This window comes from Trichomycterus rosablanca, chromosome 18 (genome assembly GCF_030014385.1).
Source record: "Trichomycterus rosablanca isolate fTriRos1 chromosome 18, fTriRos1.hap1, whole genome shotgun sequence".
Lineage (NCBI taxonomy): Eukaryota > Metazoa > Chordata > Actinopteri > Siluriformes > Trichomycteridae > Trichomycterus > Trichomycterus rosablanca.
Genome location: NC_086005.1, coordinates 2,243,111 through 2,265,000, shown reverse-complemented (window position 1 = coordinate 2,265,000; position 21,890 = coordinate 2,243,111). Strand labels below are relative to the sequence as shown.

Here is a 21,890-nt window from a genome sequence, read left to right as displayed (position 1 = left end):
TGCCATCAACCAGCCAGCAGAGGTCGCAATTGCAGCAGCAAAGAGAAATCCCTTTGTCCCGCCCAATCTCAGACACAGCCAATCGTGTCTGTGTAGGCGCTTCCTCAGCTGATATCAGAAATGAGATTCAAATTTGTTTGTGTAAGATCCTGGTCCAAAAAGTCACACAGCACTGTATGTTGTTTACTGGAGGTGAGAGAGGTGTAACTGACCTGCAGGTACAGCGTGATAGTGAGGAAGAGCAGCGTAGCAGCCATGGCAAAATAACCCCAAACTATCACCACCTTCTTCCCTACGCTCTCGATCAGCAGCCCCTAAATAACACACAACGCATCGAGGACATCAGACATCAAACCAGGAAACACAAAACACCCAGTAACAGGAGAATAAGAGGTGTTTAGCTGTAGGTGTTGAGCAGTAGGTGTGTTGCAAAATGGGAAGCTGTTTGCGGCGGTTTGGGTACACACCCCTCCCAATTATTGAGTTTAGGTGTTTAAGCCACACCCAGAGCTAAAACATGTATAAAGGCAATTACATACAACTAATGAAATGCCTTTGTGTCCATAGTTTGAGTTGTTTTGTGTTATAAAGAATAGAAATATCATGATGCTATTCTGGATATTCGGGTGGAACCAACACTGAAATTTATCAGTCAAATAATCAAAATGTTGATGCAAATGATGCAAAAAAATTTCAGTATCAGCTTATTTATTTCACAAAGCTTAATAATATAAAATGGTAGTTTTATAACTTGATTTTATAGAATAGAATGTCTTTTATTTGTCATATATACTTATAGACGTGTGCAGTACAACGAAATTCTTTCTTTGCATATCCCAGCTTGTTTGGAAGCTGAGGTCAGAGCTCAGAGTCAGCCATTGTACGGCACCCCTGGAGCCGAGAGGGTTAAGGGCCTTGCTCAAGGGCCCGACAGTGGCTGCATGGCACTGAAAACCTTCCATTTGACAGCCCAAAGCTCTACCAACTAGGCTACCACTGACTTGTATTCCAGGTGTACGAGTGGTGCAGAATCCATCTCATATACTTATATCATAAAGCAGTGGTAGCTCAGGTTAAGGTACTGGATCAGTAATCAGAGGGTTGCTGGGTATAGCCCCATCACTACCAAGTTGACAATGTTGGGCTCATCCTACATGCTGCAAATCTAAATGTAAATTATATAGATGAAAGTATTGGGGCTCTAATTCTAATTATTCTAATGATTAAATTCTTGTTTTTCAGCCACAACAGTTGCAAACAGGCGTAAATAAATTTGGGAAAGGATTGAGGGGATTCAAATTTGATTACTTGATTACGACCCTCTTATTTATATCCTGGCTTAGGACCACCACTGAATGGGTCTTTCTGAGTAAAAACTGTGCCAAGTCTGGTATACGGACCAGATCCACTAGAGCAGCCAAAAGAAAACACTAAGTTAATTAATAAATATATAAATGCATATTAATATTAAATTAATATTAATGACAGCAATTATGGATCAGCCTGGTTCCCTCCATAATAGTGCGAATCATATCAGGTTATGAATAAATAAACATCTCAAATGTCTCAATTGTTCCTTCAGCGCCACCTACTGCTCATTAGATGTTTTATATATGTTATAATACTGTTAAACAGCAAAATTTGAGGTTAAAATGACCCACATGGTGGTTAAAACCCCCATAACAAGCAAAAAAGTTTGGTAAAGAAACATCCCTCATGTAAAAAATTGAAACAGTGAAAAACATTTGAAATAGTATCTAAAATGCTAAAAAAATTAAATGCAAAAAACCCTCTTAACTGTATTAAATAGTTTTCCAAAAAAAAGTTGGGACAAATGCAAGTTGCACCTGTCCCAACTTTTGAAACAATTATAGCTTGTACTTTTACATTTTCGGCATTTAGTGACAGTATATTGTCTGAGCAATTGAGGGTTAAGGGCCTTGTTCAAGGGCCCAACAGTGGCAAGCTGGCAGCGGTGGGGCTTGAACCAATTACTGACCTAATATGCAACGTTTTTTTGGGTCTGTTTTTCTTTTTTATCCAGCACTGATAAACACTAGAAGCGTGAACACTTACACAGAAGATGGAACAGATGAACTCACACAGTCCGGTCCCCACAGTCACGTAACCCAGGTTGTATTCTGGGATTCCTGCTGCGAGGAACACGTCAGACGAGTACAGGTACACCTGTCAAAAAAAAAACACACACTGAGCACACTTTACACCTCTGAGAATCTGGACAAAAGTATTGGGACACCTGAACGTGAGCTTGTTGGACAAATCTCCATATTAATTTGTAGATTTAATATCATTCACTCCTCTGGGAAGTCTTTCTACAAGACTTTCTATTTCCCTGTCTGTCTGTCTGTTTGTCTGTCTTTCTTTCTTTTGTTCTTCCTGTCTTTCTTTCTGTCTGTCTGCCTCTCTTTCTGTCTGTCTGTCCTTCTTTATTTCTGTCTGTCTTTCTTTCTTTTGTTCTTCCTGTCTTTCCTTCTTTCTTTCTTTCTTTCTTTCTTTCTTTCTTTCTTTCTTTCTTTCTTTCTTTCTGTCTGTCTTTTCTTCTTTCTGTCTGTCTTTCTTTCTTTCTTTCTGTCTGTCTGTCTTTCCTTCTTTCTGTCTTTCTTTTCTTATTTCTGTCTGTCTTTCTTTCTTTCTGTTTTTTTTTTCTTTCCTTCTTTCTTTCCTTCTTTCTTTCTGTCTTTCTATAAGAATTTGGAGTGCATCTCTGGGAATTTGTGCCCATTTAGTCAACAGAGTCAGTGAGATCGGATCTTTGGTTCGCTGCTGAGCCGGCAAGCTGGAGGGCTGTGTCTCAATTCACACACTTATACAGTCTTAAAAAGTGCATCAACATCAAATTCAGCACACTATTTATTTATTATACAGGATGGTATTTGGAACACAGCATCTCTACAGCTCCACTGTCCCCACTGCTACCCCAGTTAATAATAAAAACAGATTTTCAATTCAGGCTGCAATTAGTTACAGTGAAATATAGCTTGCTAATCCACTAATGTGTTTAGATGTGCTGTTAAATTGTATTCTTTATCTTTCTCACATGCACCCCCAATCCTCAGTAGATCCCTTGACCCACTTTGGGCTCCCAAACCAGATCAAAAAGCACATTAACTGGGTAAAAATACCATTAAATCTGACTGAACGGGGTGTGCATTATTCTAACCAAAATAATAAAGAACATAAGACAATGTGGCAGCATGCGTGTGTGTGTGTGTGTGTGTGTCTTACAACATTGATGCCACACAGCTGCACTGTAGTGAAGATGACGATGATGGTGAGGAGCTGCCAGCGGACTGAACGCTCGAGCAGGAGCTCCAGCATGCCGTGGTTCTTCACATCCTGCACATCTTCTTGTTCCATCTGCATCTCCTTCACCTCTGAAAGGCGGTGACCATGAGGACCACGCAGCTTCCGCAGAGCTACGCGCGCGCGCACACACACACACACACACACAAATGTCACCTTTGTATTCATCTGCCGTGGTTTGGTTTTATAGTTTCTAAACAAGAAACAAATGGGAGAACATGCAAACCCCATACAGAAAGGACCCAGATCGCTCCACCCGGGAACTGAACCCGGGACCGTCTTGCTGTGAGGTGACAAAGCTACCCACCGAGCCACCATGTCGCGCTTGTACATAACCGTCATGTTAGGATATAACTTGTAGCTCACGGATGAGAGTGGATTGATATCCACTTCTCATATGTGTGTATATGCTGTAGGATGCACACCTCATCTAACTCAGCTCTGAGCTTTGAGAAACATCTTCTGATGTACGGTGTGTTTATACTGGACTCACCTTCCTCACAGGCAGACGCGTCTTCCCGTTCCAGCAGCAGGTATCGTGGAGACTCGGGCAGGAAGGGCAGACAGACGAGCTGCAGAAGAGCCGTCAGCCCACTGAAGGCCAACAGGAACGGCCAGAGGGTTTCTGTTCCCAACAGCTCACTACAAACACACGAACACTTATTGGTTCCTATTTATGATGCATTATTGGAAATACGATTATGGCATGTGTCACACAAAACCTACCTGATGCCTAACAACTGTCCAAAGAACTTTCCCAGAGACAGGAAGCTGGAAATGGACGTACCGATCAGCGCTCTCAGCCTCCTGGGGGTGCATTCCAGCAGGTACATGGGGTGGACGGTTAAGCTCACACCTGAACAAAACACGACAACGAGAGGTCTGAGGATACCAGGCATGAGAAGTAATTCAATCATTCATACTTTCATACACAACCTTTCTTTTTAATATTTTTAAGCATTTTTGTCATATCCAATCACCTCTACTGCTGCAGACCTCCACACCTGACCGAGGAGATCTGTGACTAACACACACACACCCATCCGACACGTGTGCAGTACAGACCGCTTCTTTTTATCTGCTTTGTATCTGGAGCTGCTGTAATTACTGATTTTCTTTCTTTCTATCTATCGATCTTATATCAGTTTATCTGTCTGTCTGTCTATGTATGTGTCTATCTGTCTGTCTATCTATCCATCTGTCTGTCTATCACCTATATTGTCTGTCTGTCTATCTATCTATCTATCTATCTATCTATCTATCTATCTATCTATCTATCTATCTATCTATCTATCTATCTATCTATCTATCTATCTATCTATCTACCTGGCTATTTATCTGTCTATCTATCATCTATTTGTCTGTCTATCTATCTGTCTGTCTGTCTATCTTTCAATCTATCTGTGTCTGTCTGTCTGTCTGTCTGTCTGTCTATCTGTCTAGAATCTATCTATCTATCTATCTATCTATCTATCTATCTATCTATCTATCTATCTATCTATCTATCTATCAGTGTATCTATCTCAATCTCTCTCTCTTTCTCTGTCTGTCTGTCTGTCTGTCTGTCTGTCTGTCTGTCTATCTATCAAAGCTGAGATTCAAACCCAAAAGCTTGAGACGTCAGCACTGGTTGCTGTGACAGAAGAGGATGTTCAGGGCGGGGCAGGATGGAAACATATGATTCACTGTGGCCACCCTTAACTGGAACAACCCAGAGAAAAAGATACCCCCCACACCCATGCAGTAATGACGGTCCGGTGTGAGTGTGACTGAGTGAATGTGTGACCGGAATCGTGTGATTTCCACAAAACTCATGCAGCATACCGGCGTTAATGCCGCTGAGGAAGCGTCCCAGCATGATCAGCTCGAAGGAGTTTGCCGATTTGCTCAGAATCATCAGCAGGGCTGCAGCGATGGCCAGCACGTTGTTCAGCAGAAGGCATCTCTTCCTATTTACACATACAAAACAGATGATGGTGTTTATTAACAAGGTCTCACAACCAAGATCAGGAGTGTGCAAACGTTTCTGAGTCAGGCACTGTGTGAATAATGTAGGTCTTTCACCATCTACTGTACATAATATTATGCAAAGATTCAGGGTTATTTGTGAGGTAAGATCAATTCCATCTCCAGATAGACATAAATGTTAAACGTATGGCTATATTGTCTATGCAATGGTTTCTCAATCTCTGGGCCATAGACCAAAGAAGGGCAGCGATCACCCTCTAGTGATCCCTCGTCCTACATTTAGACAAAGCTTAGGGGGTTATGTCATTCAGGCGTCAATCTATCACAGAACTTCAGTCGACCCCCCCATCCCCAGACACAGCCAATCATGTCTGTGTAGAAGCCTGGTCAGATGATAGCACCATTGTGGATTGGAACCTGGATGTAAGACCACTGCGCTACCCAAGCAACCCTTCCCTATTCCTGTTTTTTAATTTTCAAAATGACACCAATTCATGACCTAATGAAAGTTCTGCGTTCACTCTTACCTGCCCAAGGCTGAGGCGAGGTGGGTGGCGCACAGGGAGCCCAGCATGCCACCAAAACACAACAGAGAGACGATGAAGGACCAGACCAGAGAAAGCTCCCAGGGTTCCAGAGCGTATCCATACCGCTGCACACACGTGCTGTTCACCAGCTCTTTAATGTACTAACAACACAAACAGAAGCGTTAAGTACAGCCACCATGTGTATTACCCCACATTCTCCTCCCAGTCTAGACTTATCAAATTACCCGATTAGTATTTTTACCTTTTTTTACCTTAACCGCTACGATACAACTGCCCTTAACACAGGAAACCTGGTGCTGTGCGACACCCACACTACCTGCTGTTCCACCCCGGTGCTCAGCAACAATCATATACATTATATACATTCGAATTAGTAACAGACAGAGACACTCACACTTGACGGCGATGTGAGGACGGAGACATGGAAGCCGTATTGAAACGTTCCTCCGATTCCTGAGATCAAAACCACTGCGACAAGCACAGGGCTCTGCAACTGATCAGAAGAGGAAACAGAAAACATGTCCATTTATTTTCAGCAAAATACACTATATGGACAAAAGTATTGGGACACCCCTTCTAATGACTGAATTCATGTGTTTCAGCCACAACAATTGCAAGCTGTGTATAGACTCCAGTGTCCTGCACAGATGCTTTGGAATCTTGACCAACATCAGTGCCCAGCCATATGAATGCTGTCATTTCTTGGCTGAATGGGTACAAATTCCCACAGACATACTTTAAAGCCTTGTTTAAAGCCTTTTTTTTTTAGAAGAGTAGCTAAAAAGATCACATAGAGGTCGCTCTATGACTAGTGGCTGAAACAGCCGGACATTTTGGGTTGGGGGGGGTGTTGGTCACTTGTCAGTGCCAGTGCTGGTCCCAAGCCCGGATTGAAATAGGGCTGTGCCAGGAAGAGCCAAGTCTAGTCCACGCAGACCAGATCCACTTTGGTGACACCTAAACATGCGAGCAGCCGAAAGGAAAATAAGATTTTAATGTAAAACATTTGTACATTTTTATACACATTTACATTTTCGGCATTTTGCAGACACTTTTATCCAAAGTGACTTACGGTACTGTGACAGTATATTATCCAAGCAATTGAAGGTTAAGGGCCTTGCTCAAGGGCCAAACAGCGACAACCTGGCAGTTGTGGGGCTTGAACCAGTGACCTTTCAATTACTAGCCCAATACCTTAACCACTAGGCTACAACTGCCCTTATACACAGTTCCTTTATAAGCTTATTGTAAGTTTTTAAAAATGACACAATTTGATGGGTCAGAAATATACATACAGCAGCTTTTTCATTTGGTGGTGTGGAAAGTCCTATAATGTAATTCGAAAGCACGAAAAAGGAACTCAGTCGAGAGCTCAGGTGGCCTGGGTTCCAATCTCAGTGGTGCTATCGACTGGCCATTGGCTGTGTCTGAGGGAGGGGAGTCACCAATTGGTGCCCAGTGTTACACAGTGAAACCGGACCCGTCACGAATCAGACTTTAATAAATAAAGAAATAAAGAAATTTGATAAAATAGAGAAAGGAACTCAAGGGGGCGGCACGGTGGCTAAGTGGGTAGCACTGTCACCTCACAGCAAGAAGGTCCTGGGTTTGATCCCCAGGTGGGGCGGTCAGGGTCATTTCTGTGCAGAGTTTGCATGTTCTCCCCGTGTCTGCGTGGGTTTCCTCCCACAGTCCAAAAACATGCAGCCAGGCTAACTGGAGGCACTGAATTGTCCTATGGGTACCAGCCGCTAGGATGCATAAACCAGTGCATTGTAGTGCCGGTCCCAAGCCCGGATAAATAGGGAGGGTCGTGTCAGGAAGGGCATCCGACATAAAAACTGTGCCAAATCAGTAATGCGGATCACAATCCACCGGCGACCGCTAACGGGAGCAGCCGAGGAAATAGATAGAAAGGAACTCAAGTTTGTAGTTACAAGACAGTACAAGAATCTTACAAGTTTATGCAATTTTAATATAAACTAAACCAGTAATAGTTCAGTGGTTAAGGTACTGGACTAGTAAACAGAAGGTTGCCGGTTCAAGCCCCGCCACCACCAAGTTGCCACTGTTGGGTCCCTGAGCAAGGCCCTTAACCCTCAATTGCTCATTGTGTTCTGCTCACTGTGTAAGTCGCTTTGGATAAAAGCATAAATGTAAACATTTTATAATTATTTTAAATGAGGAATTAAAAAGAATTATTCAAATCTGATTAAATCTGTGCACTCTTGAATTTAATTCAGTTTATTATAAAGCATTTATATTATTTAATGGCTCTTACAAATAAAAATCCAGTGTTTAATAAAAATCTTGTTTAAATATTATGATTTTCTGCCTTTTAAGTAAAAAAAACTTACCAGTGATAACAGAGCGCTCCTCATGGTTCTTGTTTGACTGTTGCCTCTCTCCATGTGTATCCTGAACTGTCTGGTCTTCCTGACGAGCTGCCGGATGATTTTAACGCTGCAGGTCTGTAAATATCTAACCGCTGTGTTACATGATAACTTCTTGTGAAAGCTCTTGTGTCTCTAGTGACAAAACAAGTAAGACAGACAAATTAGCCACCTCACTCACTGCGGGGTCAGAAAGAACATTAACAGAGGGACTGTAACTGCCTGTTCTTACACGGTGACAGAAAGCTTCTCACAGTTCGTATAGAGTAGCTCAGACACAGCATGAGTGAATGGGTTGTTTGGATTTTAACATCATGTTTAACACATTTGTGTCATTTATTGGCAACAATAGGTATTATGTATCTGTCTTTATATTTTCATCTTTATTTGTATGGCTGCGAGGTAGGTTAAGACTGTTCTTGTGTTGTCTTGTGTAAGAATTCCTTTTATGGCTTCAGGCATGTGCACTTGTTTTCTTTCCTTGGTGTACTTGGGGCATTCCATCAGAATAGAGCAAACGGGTTGACCGATTAAAGGAAGAGAGGCTGAAAACCAAAATCCTTCTCACTTCTCAAAGCTGAAGTTTGCTGGAGTGGGCGTCACGAAGCAGGTTCAGCAAATAAGAATTAATTATATATGAAAATTGGGAGCAAAAAACGCAGCGGACACCAGATATGGAGCAACAGCAGCATCTTAGAGGCACCTGAATTGTTTGTAGTAAAGTATTCGGTAAAATTGTAGACGTTGCTGTAAAGCTTGCATCACATAATTAATGGAATCCCCTGTTCCATCACATAATCAAAAGACTTTATGTATTATTATATTACTATATATTATATTCAGATCCAGTGCCTGTGAAGGCCATTTAAGTACACTGACTTCATTTTTATTTTCATGGAACCATTTATTCATTTGTTAATTGTCTGTTTTACAACCGCTTTTTCCTGGTCAGGGTTGCTGTGGGTCTGATTCATTGGGCAAAAGGCAGGAAACACGCTGGACAGGTTGCTAGTCCATCACAGAGCGAGCAAACACACACACACACACACATATATACACATTTTGTGCGATTTTTATTAGTTTAAATTGTTCTGACTGCATGTATTGGGAGAAAATCGGAGCACCTAGAGGAAGCCCACACAGACACAGGGAGAACATGCAAACTCCACACAGAAAAGACCCTGTGCCACAGTGCTCATGGAACCAGTTAAACATGTTTATTTATTAGTATTTTAACGTCATGTTTTACACTTTGGTCACATTCATGACAGGAACGGTAGTCACTCATTACACAAGATCCATCACTTCAAGTTTAATATCAGACACAGTCATGGACAATTTAGTGTCTCCAGTTCACCTCACTTGCACGTCTTTGGACTGTGGAAGGAAACCCGCACAGACACGGGAGGAACATGCAAACTCCACACAGAAAGGACCCTGGCCGGGGAATCAAACCCAGGACCTCCTTGCTGTGAGGAGACAGTGCTACCCACCGAGCCGCCCCAGTCTGAGATAAATTGTCTAAGTCAATATAGGATGTAAGATGTGGTCATTAAATTATGCACATTATTCACAACACTCCACACGCTGTGACGTTTTTACACTTGGACCATACCACTGAGTCATGGTTTCTTTTGCATGTGTGAACATGTCAGATGAACTCGGACCCCTCCAAATGGCCCCTAGAAAATGAACCAAACTAAAACCACCTCCCAAGAAGGTCTCTGTTCGATTTGTTTGTGGTTTAGATTGTCTGAGGGAGAGCAGACTGAAGGGAGTCAACATTGCTGCTGCAATAGCGACCTCTGCTGGCTGGCCGAGGTGCTGCACAGAGACGGTGAATAATAGAGAGCAGTGCGTGACTCTGTACACGAGTAGCTAATGCACACGTGTCAGTAAGGGGCGTGTGTTGGGTGTCAACAGTAAATGAGATACATCTGGGAAATTGGATTTGAGTAAACTGGGAAAAAAATGAAAAAATAAAGAAGAAATAAAATAATAAAAAAACAAAGGGTTGAACTTTTATTATTATTTATTATTATTATTATTATTACAGAGAAATGAAATCACGTCACCATCATAATTACAATATTCATTATTGGGAAACAACTAGAGAGAACGGCTTGAGCTGGATGCGTTTTAAGAAGACCAGAGCAGGTTCTTCAGCCCTCAGCTCAGTCCCAGGTCGTTCTGTTACGACATCAGAACACCGGCGTTTATTACATCGGTACATCTTACTGACCCGTTAGCCGACCCTGCTGTTTAAATAAATCGATTACAGCAGCAGGTAGCGGGTCAGGCCGCCTCCGCGCAGCTCCTTTAATCTCTGGCAATGTCTCAGCATGTTCAACATCCCAACGAAGCGCTTATCAACCTTCAGCTGGGCCAGCTCACATAGATCCTCCTCCACCACGAAGAACTGACCTGAGACACACGGCAGAGCAGGAGAATACAATCAGTGAGGTTCAGAGAGGAAGAAAGAGCAAAGTGAACCAAAGGGGAGTGAAAAATGGCAATTTATTGATTTATTTACATTCATGACAGGACAGGACAGTCAAATTTTGCATCTTCAGGTATCCTGACTACACATACACTGATCAGCCATAACATTAAAACCACGTCCTTGTTTCTACACTCACTGTCCATTTTATCAGCTCCACTTACCATATAGAAGCACTTTGTAGTTCTACAATTACTGACTGTAGTCCATCTGTTTCTCTGCATGCTTTGTTACCCCCCTTTCATGCTGTTCTTCAATGGTCAGGACCACTAGAGCGCAGGTATTATTTAGGTGGTGGATGATTCTCAGCACTGCAGTGACACCGACATGGTGGTGGTGTGTTAGTGTGTGTTGTGAGTTTTTAAATACCGTCCACTCACTGTCCACTCCTACCTAGTCGGTCCACCTTGTAGATGTAAAGTCAGAGACGGTCGCTCATCTATTGCTGCTGTTCGAGTCGGTCATCTTCTAGACCTTCATCAGTGGTCACAGGACGCTGCCCACGGGGCGCTGTCGGCTGGATATTTTTGGTTGGTGGACGATTCTCAGTCCAGCAGCGCTGCTGTGTCTGATCCACTCGTACCAGCACAACACACACTAACACACCACCACCATGTCAGTGTCACTGCAGTGCTGAGAATCATCCACCACCTAAATAATATCTGCTCTGTGGGGGTCCTGACCATTGAAGAACAGCATGAAAGGGGGTAACAATGCATGTAGAGAAACAGACGGACTACAGTCAGTAATTGTAGAACTACAAAGTGCTTCTATATGGTAAGTGGAGCTGATAACATAGACAGTGATTAGTGTATACTCACAGTTGATGTTCGGAGGATGAGCAAAGTAAGAATTTTAGTGTACAGTGTAACTGCTGTTTCTACGTGCACATGATAATAAAACTCTTGAATCTACAGCAATTTGGACCAAAAGTGCCATTTAAAGACCCAGAATGCCCAGTGCAGTAAAGGTCAACCAGGCACCTTTGAGCCTTGACCCATCTTTGATGCTGCAGAACTGTTATAACTGTAAACACTTGTAAGGGATTACACAGAGTAAGTCGAGGCGTGTGTGAGGTACCTTTAGTGTGCTTCGTCTCCTGATCTTTAAACCTCTGATGGAGTTTTCGGGAGGCGTTGTTCAGACTCTTGACGGGCTGCTGGAGGATCTTGTACTTGGCGGTAACGGCCGTGTTGACGTTCTTGACGGCAGCGTTCAGCTGGTCGTACGTCACCCGTCCTTTCATGTACCTGAGACACCGGGACAGCGTTACAGTCAGTACCTCTACTGCAGGGTGTCAATCTCATTTTCAGCGAGGGCCACGTCGGCATTACGGTGGCCCTCAAAGAGCCGATTGTAACGTATCCTGCTGTGACTGCTCTCTGCCTTTTAAGTCTTGGACAATTGTTGTTTTTCTTGGAGGCTAAATTCTGTGTTTGGTGTCAAAATGCCAAATTTATTCTGTATATTTATAACGTATATCTACATTTATATTGTTCTCCTTTACCACAGACACGCCTCATAACACAAGAGACGTACCGCTTTCTCTTCACAAAGCACAAACTTGTTTTCACTTTCTCATCTTTCATTAAATTTCCTCCTTCTGCTTCAATTTTCTCTTCTTGAACATTTTGGGATTATTTGTAAATATTTCTCATCATCACTTGTTGGAAAACCGCCTCAGTTAAATGTTAAATGATGTGGAAACACCGTCATCTAGTGGCGGGATGCGGTCACTTCGTGGGTCACAAAATCGGCATGCATTGTAGGAGATGTAGTTTACGTAGGATTTTATGCTCTACTGCAGTGGTTCTCTAACTTTTTAGACCGAGTACCACCCATTATCAAATCGAAACTTCCGAGTACCACCTATGTTTCTCATCACAGAACCACATAAGGCTCACATTAATTAGGTGTGTGTATATATATATATATATAGTATATATACAGTATATACATATATATATATAGTAGCGTTTCTATGGCATCGAAGACAAAATGGGATGGGAAATCAGCTCTTTCAGAGAACATGTGGACAAACAACCATTCACACACATAGACATTCATACCACATATACATAGCCACACAGCTAATAGCTGCACAGCCCAAAACCCTAAGCCATCTACTGTATTACTGAGCACAGCCAACCCCATTTTCAGTGCTAAATAACACGGTCACGGTGGATCTTGTAACCATAGCCGCAAGTCCTTCTGGGTAAAGCTCCGCCCCCTTCTCAGCCACAGCAGCGGGTCGCTACAATATATACAGGGGTTGGACAAAATAACTGAAACACCTGGTTTTAGACCACAATAATTTATTAGTATGGTGTAGGGCCTCCTTTTGCGGCCAATACAGCGTCAATTCGTCTTGGAAATGACATATACAAGTCCTGCACAGTGGTCAGAGGGATTTTAAGCCATTCTTCTTGCAGGATACACGGCACCGCCATTGGATGCACATGGTCCTCCAGAATGGTTCGGTAGTCCTTGGCAGTGACGCGCCCATCTAGCACAAGTATTGGGCCAAGGGAATGCCATAATATGGCAGCCCAAACCATCACTGATCCACCCCCATGCTTCACTCTGGGCATGCAACAGTCTGGGTGGTATGCTTCTTTGGGGCTTCTCCACATCGTAACTCTCCCGGATGTGGGGAAAACAGTAAAGGTGGACTCATCAGAGAACAATACATGTTTCACATTGTCCACAGCCCAAGATTTGCGCTCCTTGCACCATTGAAACCGACGTTTGGCATTGGCACGAGTGACCAAAGGTTTGGCTATAGCAGCCCGGCCGTGTATATTGACCCTGTGGAGCTCCCGACGGACAGTTCTGGTGGAAACAGGAGAGTTGAGGTGCACATTTAATTCTGCCGTGATTTGGGCAGCCGTGGTTTTATGTTTTTTGGATACAATCCGGGTTAGCACCCGAACATCCCTTTCAGACAGCTTCCTCTTGCTTCCACAGTTAATCCTGTTGGATGGGGTTTGTCCTTCTTGGTGGTATGCTGACATTACCCTGGATACCGTGGCTCTTGATACATCACAAAGACTTGCTGTCTTGGTCACAGATGCGCCAGCAAGACGTGCACCAACAATTTGTCCTCTTTTGAACTCTGGTATGTCACCCATAATGTTGTGTGCATTGCAATATTTTGAGCAAAACTGTGCTCTTACCCTGCTAATTGAACCTTCACACTCTGCTCTTACTGGTGCAATGTGCAATTAATGAAGATTGGCCACCAGACTGGTCCAATTTAGCCATGAAACCTCCCACACTAAAATGACAGGTGTTTCAGTTATTTTGTCCAACCCCTGTATATATTAGTGATGGGAATTATGGCTTCTTGACGGGAGCTGGATCTTTTGGCTCGGTTCCTTTCAAGGAGCCGTTCAAAAAGTGACTCTTCACGCTACTAGGTAAACTATAAGACACCCTCGATATTAACATCAAATTTGCATTAAATGTAGGCCTAATTCAAACATTAATTCAAACAAAAGGCAAAAACACTACAGGGAAGAGGCAGACTGTGGTTGCATTTCATTAAGTTTCAGAAAAATCCTCTCTTGTACAGAGATGTGACTGTGTTTGTTTCTGCTTTAAAACATAAGCACAATGAAATAATCAGATTTAACAGAATTAAACAAGTTCATAGTTTATTTCTCAATTATTTGTAATTATACTACTATCTCTCTCTCTCTCTGTGTGTGTGTGTGTGTGTGTGTGTGTCTCGTTCTCCGCAATACTGAAAGTGTTTCGGATTTGAATATCGACAATACACAGCCTTTATTACGATTTACGATTAATTCCCCTTTACTTATGGAAGCTGAATGGGTGGATTACAGCCGATAAGAATTGTGCAGAAATAAAAGACTCGGCTCCTTTCGTTCATTTCAAAGATCCGTTCAATAGAATCGGCATGTGAGTTAATGGGATGCGTCTGTTTAGCGGAGCAGCCAGGAACGAGATCAGTGAGCTTCAAACGCAGATCTGATCTGATAAAAGCGAGAGATCTACTGATAACTTTACTGATAACTTTACTGATACCGTTTCGGAAATTTCCAGATGGAAACCGCGAACGTGAAGTATAGACGTAATGAAGTACGGTGTCTGCGTAGCCCCGAATATTTTAATTAACATATTAGTTATAATACGATTTGTTTTAATTCAACTGATTTTATTAAAACAGAATTATAAGAATTTTTTTAGTAAATTACACATTTTGTTATTTTTTTATTTATTATTATTATTTTTTTTTCGGTGCATGTAATTACTTTTCCGAGATTATCTGGCGTACCACCTCGTGCTGCTTCACGTACCACCAGTGGTACGCGTACCACAGTTTGAGAACCACTGCTCTACTGCATTATTAATAATATAATATATAATTAGATGATTTAATCTGGCTGCTCCCGTTAGGGGGCGCCACAGCAAATCATTCATCCATATACAGTGTTGCCACTCTCCATTTTAAGAATTCCCAAGACATAAAAAAAGGTGCTTTCACTTTGTTAACATGGGTCATTATTAGCACTTTTCCACCAAAAGAACCATGGTTCTTGAACCGGTTCTGTTCAGGTTTCTTGTTTATGCAGCTCGGGGTTCTGAATCTTCTCGGGAGAGTCGAAAAAGCTTCGCATAAAAACTAAAGCGTAACGTGGCTGAATGTACTAAAAGTACGACATAGAAACACTACATTTCTCACCGTTATTACTGGTTATAAGCGCTCTGTACTGGTTATAAGAGCTCTGTACTGGTTATAATTGCTCTGTACTGGTTATAAGAGCTCTGTACTGGTTATAAGAGCTCTGTACTGGTTATAATTGCTCTGTACTGGTTATAAGAGCTCTGTACTGGTTATAATTGCTCTGTACTGGTTATAAGAGCTCTGTACTGGTTATAATTGCTCTGTACTGGTTATAAGAGCTCTGTACTGGTTATAATTGCTCTGTACTGGTTATAAGAGCTCTGTACTGGTTATAATTGCTCTGTACTGGTTATAAGAGCTCTGTACTGGTTATAATTGCTCTGTACTGGTTATAAGAGCTCTGTACTGGTTATAATTGCTCTGTACTGGTTATAAGCGCTCTGTACTGGTTATAATTGCTCTGTACTGGTTATAATTGCTCTGTACTGGTTATAAGCGCTCTGTACTGGTTATAATTGCTCTGTACTGGTTATAAGAGCTCTGTACTGGTTATAATTGCTCTGTACTGGTTATAAGAGCTCTGTACTGGTTATAATTGCTCTGTACTGGTTATAAGAGCTCTGTACTGGTTATAATTGCTCTGTACTGGTTATAAGAGCTCTGTACTGGTTATAATTGCTCTGTACTGGTTATAAGAGCTCTGTACTGGTTATAATTGCTCTGTACTGGTTATAAGAGCTCTGTACTGGTTATAATTGCTCTGTACTGGTTATAAGAGCTCTGTACTGGTTATAATTGCTCTGTACTGGTTATAAGAGCTCTGTACTGGTTATAATTGCTCTGTACTGGTTTTAAGAGCTCTGTACTGGTTAAAATTGCTCTGTACTGGTTATAAGAGCTCTGTACTGGTTATAAGCGCTCTGTACTGCCCAAATTCATCGGTCGTTGTTTTAGTACAACAAGCCACGTTACGCTTTATTTTTCACGTTAAGCGCTGTTCGTTCTGTCCGGGTCACGTTTAGCACATCATAATACACAGTTCATCTTTTTTAAGGCGCTTTGAAAATATCAGCGGCAAACTGGCTCAAAACGTAATCAGGTGAACTTTAAAAGATAAAAATTCAGAGTCAAGCTCCATACGAGACACCAGCACAGTGGTTTAGCAAAGCACCCGAACAAACCTCGACACTGTGACACGCCCACCGAAAAAAACGTCACGGTTCGCGCTGAAAACCCGAGTATTCTGTGGTGCCAGATTAGAACGCTAGTTCTGGAACCGTTCCGCGTCGGTGGAAAAGGGGTATATGTGGTGACTGATGGGCATAACCTGCAGTTATATCCATCCAAACATTTAATAAAGTGTGAAAAAATAGTCAAGGTGTCTGAATACTTTCTGAATCCAGTGTATAAAAACACCGCAATATATAAATAAAAAACATGCGAGTGCAGGCGTCTGTTTACAGGATGTCCCTGCAGACACTGTACCCGCGCTGAATGGCACACCGGGGACTCGCCGTACCGATGGTCAGGACAAAGTTCATTCATCAGCCCGTGGCGGAGCGTCACTCTGAACGATTTAATGAATCACACACAGTGCTGGACACTTTAAAACACTCAGGCACGTACAGGCTGTGTGGGACTCACTGTGGGATGCTGTCGAATTCCTGTACGGTGATGAACTCCAGTTCTTTGATCTGGCTCCGCAGGGGCTTCTTGGGCGGCTCTGGTTCCTGTGGGGCCGAATTCACCTCGGACTGCTTGCTGGGAAGCAACACCGGCCCGCCTCTGATGAGACACAGAGGTAAAAACGATTCTTAACAGGCAAGAATTGATTCTTCATATTTGTTTTTCATTTTTCATTTCCATCAACCCCTTTTATCCTGGTCAGGGTCGCAGCGGGTCCAGTGTTCGGGGAAACCTGGACAGGGCGCCAATCGATCACCAAATTAGTCCTAACGATACAGACGCTGCTCACTACGCATCAACCCAGCAGCTCTTGGACAAGCCGTTTAAACAGAACGTGATCTGATCTTACTGCGCTGCTGTTAGCTGTCCCCTGCGAGGCATGTGCGGTGGGATGTTCTCCTTTAGGTGCTGCGCGTTCCGTTCGTCCTCCTGAAAGAACCCGTCCAGATCCTGCATTACGAACATGAGAGTGAGGTGTCGATAAGTCAAAGAGATGAAGCCAAAGTGACATTTATAAGTAAATACTTTTAAACTATGGTGCTTCACTCAGGACTGACCGGATGCACTGAACTCTGGGTCACATGAAGACGACTGAGGTAACATTATATAAAGCTTGTGATCTGTACTGATTAGCTCATGTTTACATTAATATTTATTTTAGTATTAAGAAGTACAGCATGGGTTTTGTTTAGCGTGAACATAAATATCAATATGAAAACTAACATTCATGAAATGTGGACCTTGTATTCTTTTTAAAACACGTTACGCTTGGGAAATTGAGGGTAAAGGAGAACGAGGACGGGCTATTAAGAACCCTGATGACCCAAACAATAGAGACTTTCCAAATCGCCTTGTCTTGTTTGTGCTTTGTATTAATATTGTACTTTTTTAAGGTCTATCTATGACGTCCTGCTTTTCTGGGATATAAATATCCATGTCCTTCCAGGATCATGTTGCTAACCTGACCTGATCATGCCAGTTTTTCAACACTAATAGAAATATTCGACTGTTCCTCTCAATGGTAGCCACTCAGATTCCTGTCCAGATTCAAGGCTGGACTACTGCAACCTATTCTTGGCAGGTTTTCTCATGTCCATTATTAGGCCACTACAACTGATTCAAAATGCAGCTGCCAGTCAGGTTTCTGCATCACCCCACCCCATTGCCCAACAGTGTCTGCATGGTGGCTACCACTACCCCTCCACCCAACCATAAATATTAACTGACATGCCCTCGTTTTAGTGCATGATGCCAGCAAAGATGAAAGCAGAAAGCAGTGGCACAGCTGACGACGTGTGCGAGGCGTATAAACAACATAAACATCAGAATCAAACCTGCAGATGTTTCAGTAAGTCTCTCTGCTGAGTGACGCATCTCTCGAACCGATCTAGGAGCCCATTCATGGCATTCACATCCTGCTCAATTTTGAGCAGATACGCCCGCTTGTCTGGATCATTTGCTAGAAATAAATAAATAAATAAATAAATAAATAAATGTTTATAAAACCTGGAGTTGAAACTTCCGGCTTGTACAATAATGTCCTGTGAATCATACCTACTGCTCGGAGCTCTAAAAGTCTCTTAACAAGCGATATCTTGTCATTTATGTGTTTGGTCACTTCCTCCAGCTCACAGTGACTCATGTTTCTAAAACAAAATAAATCAATAAATTAATAATAATAAATAATAATAATAATAAATAAAATGCAACTTATATAGCACCTTTCACAGTACCCAAGGATGCTTTACATAGGAATCATAATCACAAACTAGGTCAAACAGAAACAGACGAGTGAAAGTGCTGAGTAAACAAGAACGTTTTTAAGAAGAGATTTAAACTCAGAGAGAGAGGAAGAGAGACGAAGAGGGAGAGGATGAGAATTCCACAATGTAGGGACAGCAACACTAAATGTCCTACCACCCATGGTGGTCACCTAAACCTTGGAGCAACCAGGACACCAGCATCTTAACCTACAAGAAGGGACATAGCGGTGTAGAAGATACAAGAGGGCCAGACCATGAAGTGCCTTAAAAGTGAGCACTAAAATTTTGTATTGAATACACTTATTGACTGGGAGCCAATGGAGTCGTTCTGATACCGGGGTGATATGCTCATGTTTTTTAGACTGGGTCACTGTCCAGGTAACTATAAATTCTGTCAGAGAAGCAGCTCTTTATTACCATTGCAATATTACAGCAATATTATACCCTAATAGTTTTGTGTTTTATGGACTTTTTGACATTAGATCAATCTGTCCTTCACCAGATATGCATAACCAACCAACCAACCAACCAACCAACCACTGGGGGGCTTAGAATCCGTCTTAAAATGAATCAGTGGAAAATCAGGCTAATATTTATTTATTTATTTATTAGGATTTTAACGTCATGTTTTACACTTCGGTTACATTCATGACAGGAACGGTAGGTACTGCTTACACAAGATTCATCAGTTGAAGTTTTAATAGCAAACGCAGTCATGGACAATTTAGCATCTCCAGTTCACCTCACTCGCACGTTTTTGGACTGTGGGAGGAAACCGGAGCTCCCGGAGGAAACCCACACAGACACGGGGAGAACATGCAAACTCCACACAGAAAGGACCCGGACCGCTCCACCTGGGAAACAAACCCAGGACCTTCTCACTGTGAGGTGACAGTGCTACCCACCGAGCAAAAATGTTTAGTAACTGCTCTACTGAACACGGTCTCCTCCCACAGTCCAAAGACGTGCAAAAGAGGTGAAGTGGCTGTTACAGTGCTTGACATTGAACACGATCTAAATCATGTGTAACCTGTAACTACCTGTCTCTTTATGAATGGAACTAAAGTCTAAAACATCACATCATAAAATCATAATAAATAAAACAATAAATAAAACTTGCATTCTTAGTTTCACAACACTGGGAGACGAAATCGGAATCGACTCTCAGAATTCTGGAATCGACTCCCACTTTTCTGGAATCGAACTAGTTTCACAACACTGGGAGTCGAAGTCGGAATCGACTCTCACTATTCAGGAATCGACTCCCACTTTTCTGGAAGCGAACCGACCTAGTAATAAACAAAAAGCGATGGAAGTCAATGTTAATTAGCGAAATTGAACACAATAATTATAATAATAAGTGGTTATTTAACCTGAAAATTACGTTTAATAGCTTTAATTAATGTAGAATATGTGTAATAAACAAGCGAGCTAACAGCAGAGAGACAACATTAAGCTTTGTTTTGATGTCACAGCGAATATCGTGATTATTTCTTAATATAAATGTATATTAGTGTTTATTGTTTGAAAAATGATCTTTACTTACGTTCTTGACTGAAAACAGATAAAATCAGTTATTCTGCTCAGACTAATGAATAATCTGTAGCTGTTAGCTTCTTTAGCCCGCGCCAACGTTCAAACTAAAAACAATGGCGTGTGTTTGGATGCAGCACTTTCGCCAAAAAGTGTTCCTCTCTTCTGTCTTGTTTTCAAATATCCGCGTTTTCATTTGTATTATTCAAACTAATACTAATAATTATATCATTATTTTTATTTAATGTAGCTTGTATAGTATAGCTTATAGCATATGTGAACGCATTTGCTGCTGTATTTATAACGCGTCTAAAACGCAAAGTTGTTTTACACTTCTGATTCAGTTTAGCACTTTCGCATTAATATAACCTCCTTCGTCATACAGTAAATGGCTTCATCCTGGTCAGGGTCGCTACCCTTAAAGAAAGGCATAAAACGAGAATACACACTGGACAGGGCGCTATTCCATCTCGGGGCAAGATCCATTTACTCACCTGATGCAGGTGTGTAACACAAATAAGACATAAATATGATCAATATTAGATATAACACTGTATGTAGCCTGGTGATTAAGATACTGGACTAGTAATCGAAAGGTCGCTGGTTCAAGCCCCACTACTGCCAGGGTGCTACTGTTGGGCCATTGAGCAAGGCCCTTAACCCTCAATTGCTTAGACAGTATACTGTCACAGCTAAATGCTGAAAATTAAGTGTAAATATTTATATTATAATTACTACTGCTATTAATTAGACTAATTAAGAAGAACACAGATTTTGATGACTTAATTTCCTTCGGGATTAATAATTAATAATTATTAATCTATCTAGATTTTATAGTTATCTATATTATCACAAAACTAATTGATATAATCAGAATGATCATATTTACTCACTCACTTTCTTAACCTCTTATCCAATAAGGGTTGTGGGGGGTGCTGGAGCCTGTCCTAGCTTTTCAATGGGCGCAAGGCACACAGTAACACCCTGGACGGGGCGCCAGTCCATCGCAGGGCAGACACACACGCACACACCCATTCACCTATAGGGCAATTCAGTGTCTCCAGTAAACCTGACTGCTTGTTTTTGGACTGTGGGAGGAAACCGGAGCTCCCAGAGGAAACCCACGCAGACACGGGGAGAACATGCAAACTCCACACAGACCCTGTTTTAATCTAAATGATTATAATAATATGATAACCAATAACAGCAATTATAATTAAAGGACATTTTAATCAAATTTAATCCCCTGCCTTTCATTTTTATTTTGGTCTATGCTATAAGAATGTGTGTATGTGTGTGTGTGTGTGTGTGTGTGTGTGTGTGTGTGTGTGTGTGTGTGTGTGTGTAGTCTGGTTCTACAGGGAAACACTGGACGTAAGGCAAGAATACCCTGGACAAAGTGCCAGTTTATCGCAGGGCTTCGGCCACTGTAAATCATGTCTGTGTAGACAGCGTAATAAACCTCTGTGCCATCTCAGTGTCTAATAATAATAATGATTATTATTATTAGTAGTAGTAGTAACAACA

At 41.9% G+C, this 21,890-nt stretch overlaps 2 protein-coding genes and 1 long non-coding RNA gene across 4 annotated transcripts in view; 1 reads left to right on the top strand and 2 right to left on the bottom strand.

Moving 5' to 3' along the window:
- The window catches only part of slc2a11l (solute carrier family 2 member 11, like), a 12,479-nt gene extending 4,258 nt beyond the window's left edge, over positions 1-8,221 (bottom strand). The window contains exons 1-9 of the mRNA XM_063014696.1: positions 8,198-8,221; positions 6,235-6,333; positions 5,820-5,980; positions 5,149-5,273; positions 4,051-4,180; positions 3,818-3,966; positions 3,247-3,437; positions 2,077-2,187; positions 213-314 (exon numbers count right to left, since the gene is read on the bottom strand). Of these exons, the coding sequence (XP_062870766.1) occupies positions 213-314; positions 2,077-2,187; positions 3,247-3,437; positions 3,818-3,966; positions 4,051-4,180; positions 5,149-5,273; positions 5,820-5,980; positions 6,235-6,333; positions 8,198-8,221 (1,092 nt within the window). The remainder of the gene's footprint in view (positions 1-212; positions 315-2,076; positions 2,188-3,246; positions 3,438-3,817; positions 3,967-4,050; positions 4,181-5,148; positions 5,274-5,819; positions 5,981-6,234; positions 6,334-8,197) is intronic.
- A 2,003-nt stretch (positions 8,222-10,224) lies between these two features.
- Positions 10,225-20,479, bottom strand: ska1 (spindle and kinetochore associated complex subunit 1). 2 transcript variants are annotated; one of them, XM_063014376.1, is made up of 7 exons: positions 20,377-20,479; positions 18,622-18,713; positions 18,402-18,526; positions 17,417-17,517; positions 17,026-17,166; positions 11,814-11,983; positions 10,225-10,657 (listed from the first exon to the last, which is right to left on the bottom strand). In XM_063014376.1, exons 2-7 carry the CDS (start codon positions 18,707-18,709, stop codon positions 10,509-10,511), a joined length of 774 nt encoding a protein of 257 aa, XP_062870446.1. In that variant the 5' UTR covers positions 18,710-18,713; positions 20,377-20,479; the 3' UTR covers positions 10,225-10,508. The 2 variants fall into 2 exon arrangements, with proteins under 2 accessions (XP_062870446.1, XP_062870447.1); XM_063014377.1 differs by lacking the exon at positions 20,377-20,479 and adding an exon at positions 20,079-20,097.
- LOC134332642 (uncharacterized) lies at positions 19,051-21,888 on the top strand. The gene is made up of 3 exons (XR_010015272.1): positions 19,051-19,100; positions 20,749-20,866; positions 21,712-21,888. It is a non-coding gene; the product is annotated as an uncharacterized LOC134332642 (long non-coding RNA).
- Positions 21,889-21,890: the final 2 nt, after the last annotated feature.